The sequence below is a fragment of the Monodelphis domestica genome, chromosome 5 (genome assembly GCF_027887165.1).
Source record: "Monodelphis domestica isolate mMonDom1 chromosome 5, mMonDom1.pri, whole genome shotgun sequence".
NCBI classification, from domain to species: Eukaryota; Metazoa; Chordata; class Mammalia; order Didelphimorphia; family Didelphidae; genus Monodelphis; species Monodelphis domestica.
Window position 1 is genome coordinate 337,981 of NC_077231.1, and position 18,644 is coordinate 356,624.

General features: G+C 37.1%; 1 protein-coding gene across 2 annotated transcripts in view; it reads left to right on the top strand.

Moving 5' to 3' along the window:
• LOC100032444 (titin homolog) overlaps positions 1 to 18,644 on the top strand; it is a 281,885-nt gene that overhangs the window by 60,515 nt on the left and 202,726 nt on the right. For both annotated transcript variants that reach the window (XM_056797347.1, XM_056797346.1), the window contains exons 26-28: positions 146 to 329; positions 6,328 to 6,563; positions 7,010 to 7,193. In XM_056797347.1, coding sequence (XP_056653325.1) covers positions 146 to 329; positions 6,328 to 6,563; positions 7,010 to 7,193 — 604 coding nt within the window. The remainder of the gene's footprint in view (positions 1 to 145; positions 330 to 6,327; positions 6,564 to 7,009; positions 7,194 to 18,644) is intronic.

An 18,644-nucleotide genomic window follows, 5' to 3' on the forward strand; every position in this document is an offset into this window, starting at 1 on the left:
TGAACGTCTACATGAATCTGTTCTGCCTCACCAAAAAAAAAAAAAAAAATCCGTTTCTTAGTAGTCCGGAACAATTTAGCTAAATAGGATGACAGTCTTGGTTTCTACTCAACTGTTTTTCCTAAAACAAGCACTTTTCCTCTAGGTTCCCACTGAAAAAAGAGGAAGAAAAGCAATCAAAGGCAGGTATGCCTCTGAAAACAATCAGAGAACAAATAGGAAGAAAAGAAAAATTATCCAGTAAAGATGTGAGGAAGAAACAGTCATTGGAAGTGGCTGAACAATCTCGGGCCAGAGAACCAGGACCAGGAGGACATAATTTAAAACAGGTAAATTGGAAATTTAGAGTCAGTATTTCCATCTTTGCTTGATAGGGAATATGAATCGATTTCCTGGCCATGAGCAGCTGATTGCTTGGAAAGCTTTTATTCGTGCTACAAAAGTTCAGTGGCTGTTAGGTGGAGTCTAATTCAGTTGGGTTCAATGTTACATGAAAGGAAGTTTAGGTATATATCAAGAAAAACACAAGTGTCTCTATTTTTAACTTTTGGGTACACTGTTGCAAGGTCTCTCCATGGAGCAAATAAGATTGTGACTAGACTAGCAGTCACAATTAGAGAGAAAAAAGAAATGGAAGGTATTAAACTAGGCAATGAGGAGACCAAGTTATCCCTCCTTTCAGATGATCTGATGGTCCACTTAAGGAATCCCAGAGAAACAACTAAGATGCTATTGCTTAGACGGATTTGAAATGATGTTTCTCTTGTTACTGAGGTGTGTTGAAAATAAATGGAAATGCTGATGATTTATATGGCTTTATTTTTTCATCCTGCAACTTTGCTAAAGTTTTTGGTTATTTTCAATAAGCTTTTGAGTTCATTCTTACGATTCTTCAGGTAGAGCATCACATAGTCGGCAAAGAGTGAGAATTTAGTCTCCTTGCTGCCTTTTTTAATCCCTTCCATTTCTTGTTCTTCTCTAATTTGTTACTCTGAGTTTTTCTAGCACAATGTTAAAAATAGAGGGGTAATGGGCATCCTTGCTTCACTCCTGAACTCGTTGTTTAGTTTTCTAACTTCTCCCCATTAGTTAAGATAATTACTGGTGGTTTTAAATATATACTCTTTATAATTTTGGTATTTGACTTTCCTTTCTCTGGCTTTCAAACTTTTATCAATGCGGATGAAGTCATAACATCCATCAAAATGGCTCAGGTGATCACCAACTTCCTTCACGGCTTGGAATGTCCAGAAAAACCTTGTCTACTGAGAGTTGCTGGAAAAGCTCAAAGTTTAAAACTGTATTCTAATTGGCAATATCGGTCTGCTAACTAATGAAAAACAGAAGATTGAAAAACATCATTTAAAAAAGATCTCAGTGTGTTTCCAAGATTGTAAAATACCATTTCTCTCTGCTTAACTTCATCACTAGTAGTTATGTCTCACATTGGAGAGGCAGTGAGTCTGGTGTAGGGTATAGAACTGGCCTCAAAAACAACCAGAGCTGGACTCAAGTATTGCCCCTGACAAATCCTGACTAGCGTGATTCTGGGTGAGTCAGTTTACCTGACAATGGGCCACCTGCATCAAAGTTTGCATGAGCATCCCACAAAACTCACGTGTGGGTTGCTCTATGAATATGAACTCATTGCTCTCAGCAAATCTCTAAGACTCTAATTTGCAGAAAAGGAGTCATCCTACATTGGTAGAGGGAGTTTGCTCAATTGAGAATATCTCTAGGCCAGTGAAATCACAGGTTCAGGACCCTTCCCTATTCCTTACATTCCACTGTACCTCATTCATCAGTCTTTCAGGAAAGGTTTTTTTTTTTTGTTCTCAAGGAACTTTAGCCTTCACAAAATTAAGATTCTCTGATCCATTCTACAGGCTAGAGTAGTGGGACTAAATTTATTTGTAATAGGAAACTCAGTAAGAATAAATGAGGTGCAGAAATTATTGTCCCAAGTACAAATAGGTGGAAATATGATAAGATAGCATTTTGTCTGGAACAACATAAGCATTTAAGTGAGTTCTCAGCTTAATTTGAATCATTAGTGGTGTTTGGCAACCAAAAAAGCAAAAATATTTTGGGATTGCATTAAAAGAAGTACAGCTTCCAAGACTGAGGAGGTACAAATAACTCTTTCGTCCATCCCTATCTGAGCTCTCCTGGACCACTTTGTTCATCTGTGACTACCACAGAATGAAGGTAGCAGGTCAACAGAGGGATGGCAAGTATTATGGTGAATGGCCTCGATGAAATATACTCCATGAAATATGAGTATTAATATAAGCCCTGGATGTTCATTGTTCAGAAACAAGACTCAAAGGCAACATGATAACTACCTTCAAGTTACTGAAATAGACTCAAGTAGAAGAAAAATTAAACTTGCTCTTTGTAGCACCAAAGAACAGAACCAAGAGCAATGGCAACAAGTAGCAAAAATTCACATATTTAGGGTTGTCAAAAAATTTGTTAACAAATAGAACCATCAGTGTGTAGAATGAGCTACTATGAGACATGATGGCTTCTTCCCTAGCTCCCCTAGGAGGGGAGTGGCAGAAAGGAGCAGGGTGTGAAGTGGGGCAAGTTGGTTCCACAACTTTTCAGCCTCCCCATATTCACCTTCAAACTTGGCTTCAGCTGGGGAAGATTTGACCTCAGGGCAGATTAGTTTAGCAGGTCAGCTCAACCAATCTAATCCAGGGTAACAGCAGTGCACAGAAGACATCATTTCAGGGCAGCAAAACAATCTCTCAGATTCAGCAGACAAACAGAGGAGCTTGCAAGATGTACAGCCCATAATGTGGGATAAAAAAGAAAAATAGGAGTAAATAGGAGAAGAAAACTAAGGAAATTACTATTGAAAACTTGTATTTTGATAAAGAACAAAGAACAGATGGAACAGGGGAGGATCAAGGAATATCAAGCAAAACCTCAAAAAATCCATTGAATTGGACACATACTCTGGAAGAGCTAAAAGGATTCAAAAAACAAATGAGACAGGTTGAAGAAATTTGGGAAAACAAAAACTTAAAAAGCAAAACAGGTCATCTAGAAACAGAGGTACATGAACTACAACAATAAAAGAGTGCCTTAAAATCCAGAGTTGACCAGCTGGAAAAGGAAGCAAAATATTCTTGATGAAAGGAATGACTTAAAAAATGGATCAAAAGGAAAAGAAGGATCAAAAAGTCATGGATGAAATTCAGTCTTTAAAAAGGAGAAGTGGATCCAGCCATAGCACTGCTGAGTTTGTACACCAAAGAGATAATAAGGGGAAAGACTTGTACAAGAATATTCATAGCTGCGCTCTTTGTGGTGGCCAAAAATTGGAAAATGAGGGGATGCTCTTCAATTGGGGAATGGCTGAACACATTGTGGTATATGTTAGTGATGGAATAGTATTGTGCTCAAAGGAATAATGAACTGGAGGGATTCCATGTGAACTGGAATGACCTCCAGGAAGTGATGCAGAGCGAGAGGAGCAGAACCAGGAGAACATTGTACACAGAGACTGATACATTGTGGTACAATAGAAGGTGATGGACTTCTCCTTTAGTCTCAATGCAATGTCCCTGAACAACCTGCAGGGATCTAGGAGAAAAAAACACTATCCACAAGCAGAGGACAAACTGTGGAAGTAAAAACACTGAGGAAAAGCAACTGCTTGACTACAGGGGTTGAGGGGACATGTCTGAGGAGTGACTCTAAATGAACATTCTAGTGCAAATACCAACAACATGGAAATGGGTTCGAATCAAGAACACATGTGATACCCAGTGGAATTGCATGTTGTCTATGGGCCAGGTGGTGGGAGGGGGGGGGGGAAGGAAAAGAAAATGATCTTTGTCTCCAATGAATAATGTTTGGAAATGACCAAATAAAATAATGTTTAAAAAAAGTAGAAGTGAACAATTAGAAGATAATGACTTCAAGAGGCATTAAGAATCTATAAAACAAAATCTAAAGAATGAAAAAATTGAAAGAAATATGAAACCCCTCATCGAAAAAGCAGTAGACCTGTAAAATAGATGCAGGAGAGACAATTTAAGAATTATTAAAGTACCTCAAGTCCATTATTTTTAAAAAAGAACTAGACATTACACTACAGGAAATTATCTAAGAAAATTGCCCTGATGTCCTTGAACAGGAAGGAAAAATAGCTATCAAAAGATTCCACACATCACCTCCTGCTTTAAATCCCCAAATGATGACTCCCGGGAACTTTATAGATAAGTTTGAAAATTTTATAAGCAGCTATAAAGAAACCATTCAGATATCATGGAGCTCTAGGCAGTATTACACAGGACCTGGAAGCCTCCACTCTAAAGGATGTGAAGACTTGGGATATGGTATTCTGGAAAACAAGGGAACTGGGAACTACAACCAGGGATCAAATACCCAACAAAACTGACTCTACAATTTCAGGGGAAACTATGGTCATTTAATAAAATAGAAGACGTTGAAGCATTCCTGAAGAAAAGACCAGACTTAAACAGAAAATTTGAGGACCAAATACAAAATCCAAGAGAAGCATAAAAAGGTGAATAAGAAAGAGGAAAACTTTAAGGTCTTGAGTAAGGTCAAAGGGCTTATGTTCCTAAACGGAAAGATAATATCTGTAATTCCTAAAAATTGTTATTGGATTCCTCTGTAGAAAACCGTTTTTAATTTGATGTAATCAAAGGCATTCTTTTTACATTTGGCAATGTTCCCTTTCTCTTGCTTAGTCTTAAAGTCCTTCCTTTCCCACAGATCTGACGGGTACACCTAATTCACTTATGACTTCACTCTTTATATTGAAGTCATTTACCCATATTGAATTTCTCATGGTATAGGGTGTAAGATGTCGATCTAAACCTAATTTTCCCCATACTGTTTTCTAATTTTCCCAGCAGATTTTGTCAAATAGTGAGTTCTTTCCCCCAAAGCTGGGGTCTTTTGGTTTATCAAACACTGGCTTACTGAGATCATTTACCCCTAGTCTACTCTATTAATCCACCCCTCCTAGGTCTTAGCCAATACCACAGTGTTTTGATGACCAATGCTTTATAGTACAGTTTAAGATCTGGTACAGCTAGGCCCTATTCTTCACATATTTTTTCATTATTTACCTTGATATTCTTAATCCTTTGTTCTTCCATGTGAACTTTGTGATCTTTTTTCCTAATTCAATAGGAAGGATTTTGGCTTGTTTGATGGTTCTGGCACTAAATAAATAGACTAATTTGGGTAGAGTGGTTATTTGTATTTTATTAGCTCATCCTACCCAGGAGCCTGTAATATTCTTTCCATTTGTTTGGATTTAGTTATAATTGTGTGAAAAGTGTTTTGTAGATGAGTTCATAGGATTCCTGAGTTCATCCTGGCAGATAGATTCCTAAATGTTTTATATTGCCTAATGTGATTTGAAATGTAGTTTCCTTTGCTGCTGTGTTCAGTTGGAAGTAAATAGAAATCCTGATGATTTTAGATGGCTATTTTTCATCCGGCAACTTTGCTAAACTTGACTATGTCCATTAACTTTTGAGTTGATTCGTTGGGATACTTCAGGCAGAGCACCATATTGTCTGCAAAGAGTGAGAGTTTGGTCTCCTCGGTGCCTACTTTAATCCCTTCCATTCCTTATTCTTCTTTATATTGTCGCTGGGAGTGTTTCTAGTACAATCATAAAAAATAGAGGTGAGAGTGGGCATCCTTGCTGCACTGCTGATCTCATTGGGAAGGTTTCCAACTTCTCCCCATTGCAGATGATAATTACTGATGGTTTTAGGTATATATTCTTTATGATTTTTAGGAAAGGTTCCTGTATTTTTATCCTTTCCAGTGTTTTCAGTAGCCCGATGTCTGTTTGTTAAAGGGTAAAAGTGACAGCATGAAAAGAGGCTGAGAAAACAAAATGAGGAAGAAATTGAGGCACTGTTTCAAAAGTTGACACAATTTTTCTCCTTTCAAACGAAACTTCTAAAAGTTTACCAAAGTTTTTCATTCCAAAGTTAAAGAAATGTGAAGGATATAGAACAATATGGATACTTGAGTATGTATTTCAGAACATAAGAGCTATCAAGGTGTAATGGATAGAGAGCAAGGAATGCCTATTTTCAAGTCGTGCTTCTGATATAATTAACAAATCATTTAACATTCCAGGGTTGTAGGCAACTCTACAACCACAAGTAGCTAAGAAGATGCTGACCAGCAGTGGTAGGCAGTTTTCTAGGAGCTTTGGGTTTTAGTTGAATAATAGGCCTTATATATGGACCTAAATGAGTTCACATTTTTTAAAAATTAAAGAATTATACACCATGTATTATGATTTCCTTTTAGGTTGAAGAGCAAAAGAAGAAGCCTCCACACTGTGAAATACAAATACCAGAGGAGGAATTTGGAGAAAATTTAACTGAAGACAAAATGTCTGTAAAAGTTAATGAGCTAGCATTTAATGTAAAGAATCATCAGTGCAACAAAAGTGAGGAGAATAAAATTCCTGGGGAAGAAATTCCAAAAATGACCATTTCTTCTTCCAAGGAAAGTTCAGTATCTGGACAACATTTTTTAAAGTGGTAAGTTTCTGAAACGTTTCAGTGGAGTATTTAACAGTAAGTTCACTTTGCTCTGTAAATCTAGATTCAGATTATTCATTGTACCTTAACTTCAATTTTGGCTGAATTTTTTGTTTTTTGTGTTTTTGCCAAGAAAGAAATAAAAATTCATGTCACACACGCAAAAGCCTACACACACACACACACACACACACACACACACACACACACACACACACACACACACATGACCATCAAAGTGTTCTGTTCTGGAAATTGTAGAGCAGCAGGTATCAACCTCTCATTAGAAAGAGTTTCTAGAAAGTGAATGTCTACATGAATCTCATCTCCCCCCCAAAAAAATTTATTTTCTGTTTCCTTAGAAGCCCAGACAAATTTAGCTAAATAGGTTGACAATCTTGATTTCTACTCAACTTTTTTTCCTAAAATAAGCAGTTTTCCTCCAGGTTTCCACTGGGAAAAAAGAAAGAAAAACAACCGAAGGCAGGCATGTTCTTTAAAACAATCAGAGAACATTTAAGAAGAAAAGAAAAATTATATAGTGAAGGAGTGGAGATGAAACAATCATATCAACTCACTGTACAATCTCTCGACAGAGAACCAAGACCAGGAGGAAATAATTTGAAACAGGTAAATTGGACCTTAAATATCATTATTTCCATCTTTTCTTTGTAGAGAATATGTATAGGTTTCCTGGGAGTGAGGAGTTGAATGCTTGGAAAGCTTTTATTAATGGTGCAAAAGTTTAGTAATTCTTATGTGTAGAATAATTAAGTTGGGTTCAATCATACAGATATGAATGTTCTTATAAATATCAAGAAAAATAAAGGTGTTTCCATTTTAGCATTTTAAAACACTATTGCAAGGTCTATAGCCATTGAGAAGATAAGAAGAGGTACACATGCAGTTGCAATTAGAGAAGAAAAAGAAATTGCAGGTATTAAAATAGGCAATTAAGGAGACTAAACTGTCACTCTTTGCAGATGATATGATGGTCTACTTAGAGAACCCAAAGAATTAACTGAGAAACTAGTGTAAATAATCAACAATTTTAGCAAAGTTGCAGGATACAAAATAAGCCCTCATAAATCTTCAGCATTTCTATATCTTTCCAACACATCTTCTCAGCAAGAGCTAGAAAGAGGGGGCAGATGGGTGGTTCAGTGGATTGAGAGCCAGACCTAGAGATGGGAGGTCCTGGGTTCAAATCTAGCCTCAGCCACTTTTAGCCGTGTGACCCTAGGCAAGTCACTTGACCCCCTAGCCTTTACCACTCTTTACCACGTGCCTAGCCTTTACCACTCTTCTGCCTTGGAACCAATACATAGTATTGATTCCAAGATGGAAAGTAAGGGTTTTAAAAATAAAACTAAAAAGAGAGTTAGAAAGAGAAATTACATTTAAAATCACCCTAGACAATTCAAAGTACTTAGAAATTTATTTGCCAAGACAAGGAAAGAAATTATATGAACACAACTATAAAACCCTTTCCACACAACTCAAAAGAAATATAAATATTTAGGAAAAAAACATTAAGTGCTCATGGATGGGACAAGATAAAATAATGAAAATGACAATGCTACCCAAATTAATTTACATATTCAGTGCCATACCTATCAAACTACCAAGAAATATTTTTACTGAATTAGAAAAAAATACAGCCAAGTTCATCTAGAAGGACAAAAGATCAATTATATGAAGGGAAGTAATGAAAAAAATGTGAGGGATGGATGGCTACTAGCAGAACTAGATCTTAAACTGTACTATAATGCAGAGGTCATGAAAACAATTTGGTACTGGTTAAGAGACAGAAGGGGAGAAACTAGGAAAAAATAACCTCAGCAAGACAGTGAATGATAAGCCCAGAGAGCAGAGATTTTGGGGGGAAATACACTATTTGGCAACAACTGCTGGGGAAATTGGAAGCAGTATGAGAGAGCGAGATTCGGTGTAGATCAACATCTCATATCCTACACAAAGATAAATTTGAAATGAGTGAATGATTGAATAAGAAGAGAACTGTAAGCAAATTAGGTAAACACAAAATAGTATACATGTCAGATTTTGAGGAAAGGAAAAATTTCAAGAACAAGCAAGAGTTAGACAAAATTACAAAATATAAAATAAATAATTTGGATTACATTAAATTAAAAAGGTTTTGTACAAACAAAACCATTCAACCAAAATTAGAAGATAAGGAACATATTGGGAAACAATCTTTAAAACAAAAACTGTTGACAAAGATCTAATTACTCAAATATTAAAAGAGTGAAATCAATTGTACAAAAAATCAAGCCATTTCCCAATCGATGAATGGGCAAGGGACATGAATAGGTAATTTTCAGATAAAGATTCAAAACTATCAATAAGCACAAGAAAAAGTGTTCTAAATCACTTATAATTAGAGTAATGCAATTCAAAACAACTCTGAGGTACCACCTCACACCTAGCATATTGGAGTTAACTCACCTATTAGATGCAAGCAAAGAGCAGAGTGGATTAGAATCCAAAACCCTACCATATGCTGTCTGCAAGAAAAACACATAAGGAAGGTAGATACAAATTTGGCGAAAGTAAGAGGATGGAACCAAATCTATTTTGCCTCAACTGATAAAAAAAAGACAGGAGTCAGAATCATGATATCTGAATAAGTCAAAGTAAAAATGGATCTAGTCAAAAGAGATAAGAATTACATCCTGATAAAAGGCAGCATAGACAATGAGGAACTATCAGTACACAACATGAATGCACCAAATGGCATAGCATCCAAATTTCTAAAGGAGAAACTAGAGGAGCTCAAGGATGAAATAGATAGAAAAACTATACTAGTGGGAGACCTGAACCTATTTCTACCCGAACTAGATAAATCAAACCAAAAAATGAATAAGAAAGAGGTAAAAGAAGTGAATGAAAGCTTAGAAATTTAGAGTTAGTAGATATGTGGAGATAAATAAATAGGGACAACCTTCTTTTCAGCAGCACTTGGTACATTCACAAAAATTGACCATGTATTAGGTCATAAAAGCATTGCAAACAACTGCAAAAGAGCAGAAATAATAAATGCAACCTTCTCAGATCACAATGCAAATAATAATTATTAAGAGTACATGGAGAGATAAATCAAAAATTAATTGGAAATTAAACAATACAATTCTCCAAAAATGGTTATTCAAAGAATAAATCATAGAAATAATAATCTCATTGAAGAAAATGACAATGATTAGACAACCTTTCGAAACCTATGGGATGCAGCCAAAGCAGTACTTGGGGGGGAATTTATATCTTTGAGTTCATATATTAACAAATTAGGTAGAGCAGAGGTCAATGAATTGGGCATGCAAATTAAAAAACTAGAAAGTGAACAAATTAAAATTCTCAGATGACTAAGCTAGAGATCTCAAAAATCAAAGGAGAAATTAATAAAATTGAAAGTCAAAGAACTATTGATTTAATTAATAAGACTAGAAGCTGGTACTTTGAAAAAACAAATAAAATAGACAAAGTACTGCTCAGGCTAATTTAAAAAAAGAAAGGAGAAAACCAAATTGATAGTATCCAAGATTTGAAAAGGGAGACCTCATCTCTAATGAAGAGGAATTTAAGGCAATCATTAAAAGCTATTATGCCCAATTATATGGCAACAAATATGGCAATCTAGGTGATATGGATGAATATTTACAAAAATATAAATTGCCTAGACTAACAGAGGAAAAAATAAATTACCTAAACAACCCCATATCCAAAAAAGCAATTGAACAAGCCATCAAAGTATTCCCTAAGAAAAAATCCCCAGGTCCAAATGGATTCACAAATGAATTCTATCAAACATCCAAAGAACAACTAATCTCAATATTATACAAACTATTTGACAGAATAAGCAAAGAAGGAGTTCTACGAAATTCATTTTTTGACACAAATATGATATTGATCCCAAAAGTAGGCAGGTCAAAAATAGAGAAAGAAAACAATAGACCAATCTCTCTAATTAATATAGTTGCAAAAATCTTGAATAGGATACTAGCAAAAAGACTCCAGAAAGTCATCACAAGAGTTATTCACTATGACCAGGTAGGATTCATACCAGGAATTCAAGGATGGTTCAATATTAGAAAAACCATTCACATAATCGACCATATTAACAAGCAAACTGACAAAAATCACATGATTATCTCAAGAGTTGCAGAAAAAGCCTTTGACAAAATACAACACTCGTTCCTACTGTAAACACTAGAAAGGATAGGAATAAAGGGGCCTTTCCTAAAAAATAATAAACAGTATCTATCTAAAACCCTCAGCCAACATCATCTGCAATGGGGATAAACTAGATGCATTCCCATAAGATCAAGAGTGAAACAAGGATGCCCTTGTTTCACCTCTGTTATTGAACATTGTGCTAGAAACACTAGCTGTAGCAATTAGAGAAGAAAAAGAAGTAGAAGGTATTAAAATTGGCAATGAGGTGACCAAGCTATCAGTCTTTGCAGATGATATGATGGTTTACTTAAGGAATCCTAGAGAATCAACCAAAAAGTTACTCGAAATAATCAACAACTTTAGCAAAGTAGCAGGATACAAAATAAACCCACATAAGTCATCAGCATTTCTATATATCTCCAACCCATCTCAGCAGCAAGGATTAGAAAGAAAAATTCCATTTAAAATCACCCTAGACTTCCAGTCAAGATGGCGGCTTAGAGAAAGCTAAAGTTCAGATCTCCGGAAAACCCTTCCCGACCGATCTCAAACTATAAGCTCCTAAGGTGCCAAAATTCAAGACGATCAACAGCATAGAACCTGGGAATCCTCCTCCTGGACCTGGACCTGGATCAGAAGGTACGGCCCCCCTCAAAAGCCAGAACCCGAGATCACTCAGACCTAAGGGGTAGGAGCACAGAGTCCAAGGCTCCGGGAAGCCGCAGCCCCACCCCGCTCAGAGAGCAGGGTTGTCTGAAACAACAACAACCCTCAGGGCCTTCTATCCGAATCCCAGTGAAAGTCACTGCCCTCGGAGCTCCCCCCGCAGAGAGCAGGGTCGAAACAACAGCAACCCTCAGGGCGGGCAAGACAGCCTCACTGGCTGGATCATGCTATCCAAGTCTCAGTGAAAGTCACTGCCCTCGGAGCTCCGGGAAGCCGCAGCCCATCCCCCCGCAGGCCGACGAAACAGCCTCATGGCCAGCTATTCTGAAGGCAACTTCTGGAAAGCAACCCGACCCAGAGAGCCGGGGGAGAGTGTGGCCCCCTGGTCCGACCCTTCCACTCCAGTTCCAGTGAGGCATACTCAATTTAACCCAGGGAAACCTCATAGAACCGACAATCTGCCCAGGACTAAAGCCTCTGAACACCAGACAGAGATAAGAAAAGCTAATCCTCCACTTTCAGAGATGGCAAACTCCACAGAAGCACAGAAGCCCCAAAATACCAAGAAAAATAAGAAGAAAGGGGCGACTTTGGACACATTCTATGGAGCCAAAATACAAAATACAGAGGAGATAGAATATATACAAGAAAATGCTCCAAAATCTTCCAAAGGAAATGGAAACTCTCCACAAACCCATGAAGAATTTGAATCAGAAATGACCAAAAAGATGGAAGCCTTCTGGGAGGAAAAGTTGGAAATAATGCAAAAGAAATGCACGCATCTACAAAACCAGTGTGATGAAACTGAAAAGGAAAACCAGGCTTTAAAGGCCAGAATCAGGCAGCTGGAAGACAACGATCATGTAAAAGAGCAAGAATTAATAAAGCAAAACCAAAACACCAAGAAATTAGAAGAGAACATAAAATATCTCACCGACAAGGTGACAGATCTGGAAAATAGAGGGAGAAGAGATAATTTAAGAATAATTGGACTCCCAGAAAAGACAGAAATAAACACCAAACTCGATATGGTGATACAAGATATAATCAAAGAAAATTGCCCAGAGATTCTAGAACAAGGGGCAATACAGCCACTGACAGAGCTCACAGAACACCTTCTACACTAAACCCCCAAAAGACAACTCCCAGGAATGTAATTGCCAAATTCCAAAGCTATCAAACAAAAGAAAAAATCCTACAGGAAGCCAGAAAAAGACAATTTAGATAGAAAGGAATGCCAATCAGGGTCACACAAGACCTTGCAAGTTCTACTCTGAATGATCATAAGGCATGGAACATGATCTTCAGAAAGGCAAGAGAGCTGGGTCTCCAACCAAGAATCAACTACCCAGCAAAACTGACTATATACTTCCAAGGGAAAGTATGGGCATTCAACAAAATAGAAGATTTCCAACTTTTTGCAAAGAAAAGACCAGAGCTCTGTGGAAAGTTTGATACCCAAAATCAAAGAGCAAGGAATACCTGAAAAGGTAAATATTAAGGAAAGGGGAAAAATGTTATCTTCTTCTTTTACTCAAACTCTCTTCTATAAGGACTACATTTATATCAATCTATGTATACTAATATGTGGGGGAAATGTAATGTATAAATAGGGGGTAAAGAAAGACCAAATAGAATAATCTTTCTCACACAAAGATTCACATGGGAAGGGGAGGGGAAGAAAACTCCTATAAGAAGGAGAGGAAGAGAGGGTTTTTTTTTTACTTAAACCTTAATCTCAGGGAAATCAACTCTGAGAGGGAAAAACATCCAGATCCATTGGGATCTTGAATTCTATCTTACCCAACAAGGGTAGGGAGAAGGGAAAACCAGGGGGGTGGAGGGGGAGAGGGAGAACAAAAAGGGAGGGAAAGAGAGGGGGTAGGGGGAGGGAACCAAAAGGGAGGGACTAAAAAGGGAAACATCAAGGGAGGGGACAAGGGGGACTGATTCAAAGTAAATCACTGGACTAAAAGGTAGAGCTGAAGAAGAAAAGTTTAGAATTAGGGAACGCTATCAAAATGCCAGGGAGTCCACAAATGACAGTCATAACTTTGAACGTGAATGGGATGAACTCACCCATAAAATGTAGACGAATAGCAGAATGGATTAGAATCCAAAACCCTACCATATGTTGTCTTCAAGAAACACACATGAGGCGGGTTGACACCCACAAGGTCAGAATTAAAGGATGGAGTAAGACCTTCTGGGCCTCAACTGATAAAAAGAAGGCAGGAGTGGTAATCATGATAGCTGATAAAGCCAATGCAAAAATAGACCTGATCAAAAGGGATAGGGAAGGTAATTATATTTTGTTAAAAGGGACTGTAGACAATGAGGAAATATCATTAATCAACATGAATGCACCAAATAATATAGCACCCAAATTTCTAATGGAGAAACTAGGAGAATTGAAGGAAGAAATACACAATAAAACCATACTAGTGGGAGACTTAAACCAACCATTATCAAATTTAGATAAATCAAATCAAAAAATAAATAAGAAAGAGGTAAAAGACGTGAATGAAATCTTAGAAAAATTAGAATTAATAGACATATGGAGAAAAATAAATAGGGATAAAAAGGAATACACCTTCTTCTCAGCACCACATGGCACATTCACAAAAATTGACCATACATTAGGTCACAGAAACATAGCACACAAATGCAGAAAAGCAGAAATAATGAATGCAGCCTTCTCAGATCACAAGGCAATAAAAATAATGATTAGTAATGGTACATGGAAAACCAAATCTAAAACCAAATGGAAATTAAACAATATGATACTCGAAAACCATTTAGTTAAAGAAGAAATCATAGAAACAATAATTTCATCGAGGAAAATGACAATGGCGAAACATCCTTTCAAACGTTTTGGGATTCAGCCAAAGCGGCAATCAGAGGTAAATTCATATCCCTGAATGCTTATATTAACAAACAAGGGAGAGCAGAGATCAATCAATTGGAAATGCAAATGAAAAAACTCGAAAGCGATCAAATTAAAACCCCCCAGCAGAAAACCAAACTAGAAATCCTAAAATTTAAGGGAGAAATTAATAAAATCAAAAGTGATAGAACTATTGATTTAATAAATGAGACAAGAAGCTGGTACTTTGAAAAAACAAACAAAATAGACAAAGTACTGGTCAATCTAATTAAAAAAAGGAAGGAAGAAAAACAAATTCATAGCATTAAAGATGAAAAGGGGGACAGCACCTCCGATGAAGATGAAATTAAGGCAATCATTAGAAATTACTTTGCCCAATTATATGGCAATAAATACACCAATTTAGGAGAAATGAATGAATATATACAAAAATACAAACTGCCTAGACTAACAGAAGGGGAAATAGAATTCTTAAATAATCCCATATCAGAAATTGAAATCCAACAAGCCATCAAAGAACTTCCTAACAAAAAATCCCCAGGGCCTGATGGATTCACCAGTGAATTCTATCAAACATTCAGAGAACAGTTAATCCCAATACCATACAAACTATTTGACATAATAAGCAAAGAGGGAGTTCTACCAAACTCCTTTTACGACACAAACATGGTACTGATTCCAAAACCAGGCAGGTAAAAAACAGAGAAAGAAAACTATAGGCCAATCTCCCTAATGAATATAGATGCAAAAATCTTAAATAGGATACTAGCAAAAAGACTCCAGCAAGTGATCAGAAGGATCACTCACCATGATCAAGTAGGATTCATACCAGGGATGCAGGGCTGGTTCAACATTAGGAAAACCATCCACATAATTGACCACATCAACAAGCAAAGTAGCCAGAACCACATGATTATCTCAATAGATGCAGAAAAAGCATTTGATAAAATACAACACCCATTCCTATTAAAAACACTAGAAAGCTATCACCTCTACTATTTGACATTGTACTAGAAACACTAGCAGTAGCAATTAGAGAAGATAAAGGAATTGAAGGCATCAAAATAGGCAAGGAGGAGACCAAGTTATCACTCTTTGCGGATGACATGATGGTCTACTTAAAGAATCCTAGAGATTCAACAAAAAAGCTAATTGAAATAATCAACAACTTTAGCAAAGTTGCAGGATACAAAATAAACCCACATAAATCATCAGCTTTTCTATATATCTCCAACACAGCTCAGCAGCAAGAACTAGAAAGAGAAATCCCATTCAAAATCACCTTAGACAAAATCAAATACCTAGGAATCTACCTCCCAAGACAAACACAGGAGCTATATGAACACAACTACAAAACACTCGCCACACAACTAAAACTAGACTTGAACAAATGGAAAAAAATTAACTGCTCATGGATAGGACGAGCCAATATAATAAAAATGACCATCCTACCCAAACTTATTTATCTATTTAGTGCCATACCTATTGAACTACCAAAATACTTCTTCTCTGATTTAGAAAAAACCATAACAAAGTTCATTTGGAAGAACAAAAGATCAAGGATATCCAGGGAAATAATGAAAAAAAACACATATGATGGGGGCCTTGCAGTCCCTGATCTTAAACTATATTACAAAGCAGCAGTCATCAAAACAACTTGGTACTGGCTAAGAAACAGAAAGGAAGATCAGTGGAATAGACTGGAGGAAAGCGACCTCAGCAAGACAGTATACGATATAAACCCAAAGATCCCAGCTTTTGGGACAAAAATTCACTATTCGACAAAAACTGCTGGGAAAATTGGAAGACAGTGTGGGAGAGACTAGGAATAGATCAACACCTCACACCCTACACCAAGATAAATTCAAAATGGGTGACTGACTTAAACATAAAGAAGGAAACCATAAGTAAATTGGGTAAACACAGAATAGTATACATGTCAGACCTTTGGGAGGGGAAAGGCTTTAAAACCAAGCAAGACATAGAAAGAATCACAAAATGTAAAATAAATAATTTTGACTACATCAAACTAAAAAGCTTTTGTACAAACAAAACCAATGTAACTAAAATCAGAAGAGAAACAACAAATTGGGAAAAATCTTCATAGAAACCTCTGACAAAGGTTTAATTACTCATATTTATAAAGAGCTAAATCAATTGTACAAAAAATCAAGCCATTCTCCAATTGATAAATGGGCAAGGGACATGGATAGGCAGTTCTCAGATAAAGAAATCAAAACTATTAACAAGCACATGGAGAAGTGTTCTAAATCCCTTATAATCAGAGAGATGCAAATAAAAACAACTCTGAGGTATCACCTCACACCTAGCAGATTGGCTAACATAACAGCAAAGGAAAGTAATGAATGCTGGAGGGGATGTGGCAAAGTAGGGACATTAATTCATTGCTGGTGGAGTTGTGAACTGATCCAACCATTCTGGAGGGCAATTTGGAACTATGCCCAAAGGGCGACAAAAGAATATCTACCCTTTGATCCAGCCATAGCACTGCTGGGTTTGTAGAGATAATGGACAAAAAGACTTGTACAAAAATATTCATAGCTGCGCTCTTTGTGGTGGCTCAAAACTGGAAAACGAGGGGATGCCCATCAATTGGGGAATGGCTGAACAAACTGTGGTATATGTTGGTGATGGAATACTATTGTGCTAAAAGGAATAATAAAGTGGAGGAGTTCCATGGAGACTGGAACAACCTCCAGGAAGTGATGCAGAGCGAGAGGAGCAGAACCTGGAGAACATTGTACACAGAGACTAATACACTGTGGTATAATCGAACGTAATGGACGTCTCCATTAATGGCGGTATAATGTCCCTGAACAATTTGCAGGGATCCAGGAGAAAAAAACACTATTCATAAGCAAAGGATAAACTATGGGAGTGGAAACACCGAGGAAAAGCAACTGCCTGAATACAGCGGTTGAGGGGACATGACAGAGGACAGACTCTAAATGAACACTCTAATGCAAATATTATCAACAAAGCAATGGGTTCAAATCAAGAAAACATCTAATGCCCAGTGGATTTACGTGTCGGCTATGGGGGGGGGGGGGCGTGGGAGGAAAAGAAAATGATCTATGTCTTTAACGAATAATGCTTGGAAATGATCAAATAAAATATATTTTAAAAAATCACCCTAGACGATATAAAATACTTAGGAATTTATCTGCCGAGACAAGCACAGGAACTATATGAACACAACTACAAAACAGTCTTCATACAATTAAAAATAGATGTAAACAATTGGAAAAACATTGATTGATCATGGGTAGGATGAGCTAATATAAAAGTAATAAATAACAAAGTGGAGGAATTTCATGGAGACTGGCATGACCTCCGGGAACTGATGCAGAGTGAGAGGAGCAGAACCAGGAAAACACTGTACACAGAGACTGATACACTGCAGTACAATCGAAGGTAATGGACTTCTCCATTAGTGGCACTGCAGTGACCCTGAACAACTTGGAGGAATCTACGAGATCAATCACTATCCACATTCAGAGGAAACACTGTGGGAGTAAAAACACTGAAGAAAAACAACTGCTTGAATCCATTTGTCCAAGGGATATGGTTGGGGATGTAGGCTCTAAATGAAGATCCTACTGTAAACAACAACATGGAAATAGGTTCTGATTAAGGAAACAAGTAATGCCCAATGAAATTGTGTGTTGGCTGCGAGAAGGGTGGGTGGAGGGGAGGGAGGGAAATAAAGTGAGTATTGTAACCAAAATAAATAAATAAATAAATAAAATTTTTTAAGAGTTTTAAAAATAAGTCTCACAGCAGAGAGGCAGTAAGTCCGGTGCAGGGTAAAGAACTGACCTCAAATGCAAACAGAGCTGGGCTCAAGTGTTGCCCCTGACAGATTCTCACTAGTGTGATTCTGGGTGAGTCAGCTTACCTGACAATGGGCCACAACTGTCAAAGTCTCCAAAAGCTTCCCACAAAACTCACATGTGGATGGCTTTTTGAATTGGAACGCACAGTTCTCAGCAACTCTCTAAGACTATAAATTGCAGAAAAGGTGCCATCCTACATTGGTACAGGGAGTTTCCTCACCTGAGAATACTCTTAGCCAGTGAAATCACAGGTTCAGGCTCTTTCTCTATCCCTCATATTCCACCGTACCTCATTTGTCAGTCTTTCAGAACAGTTTTTAGTTCTCAAGGAACTTTAGCCCTCATAAAATTCAGATTCTCTGATCCATTCCACATGGAAGAAAGGCAGAGTCTTAACAGGCCACAGAACTGAACTAAATGTATTTGTAATAGGAAACCCAGTAAGGATGAATTAGGTGCAAAAGTTATCGTCCCAAG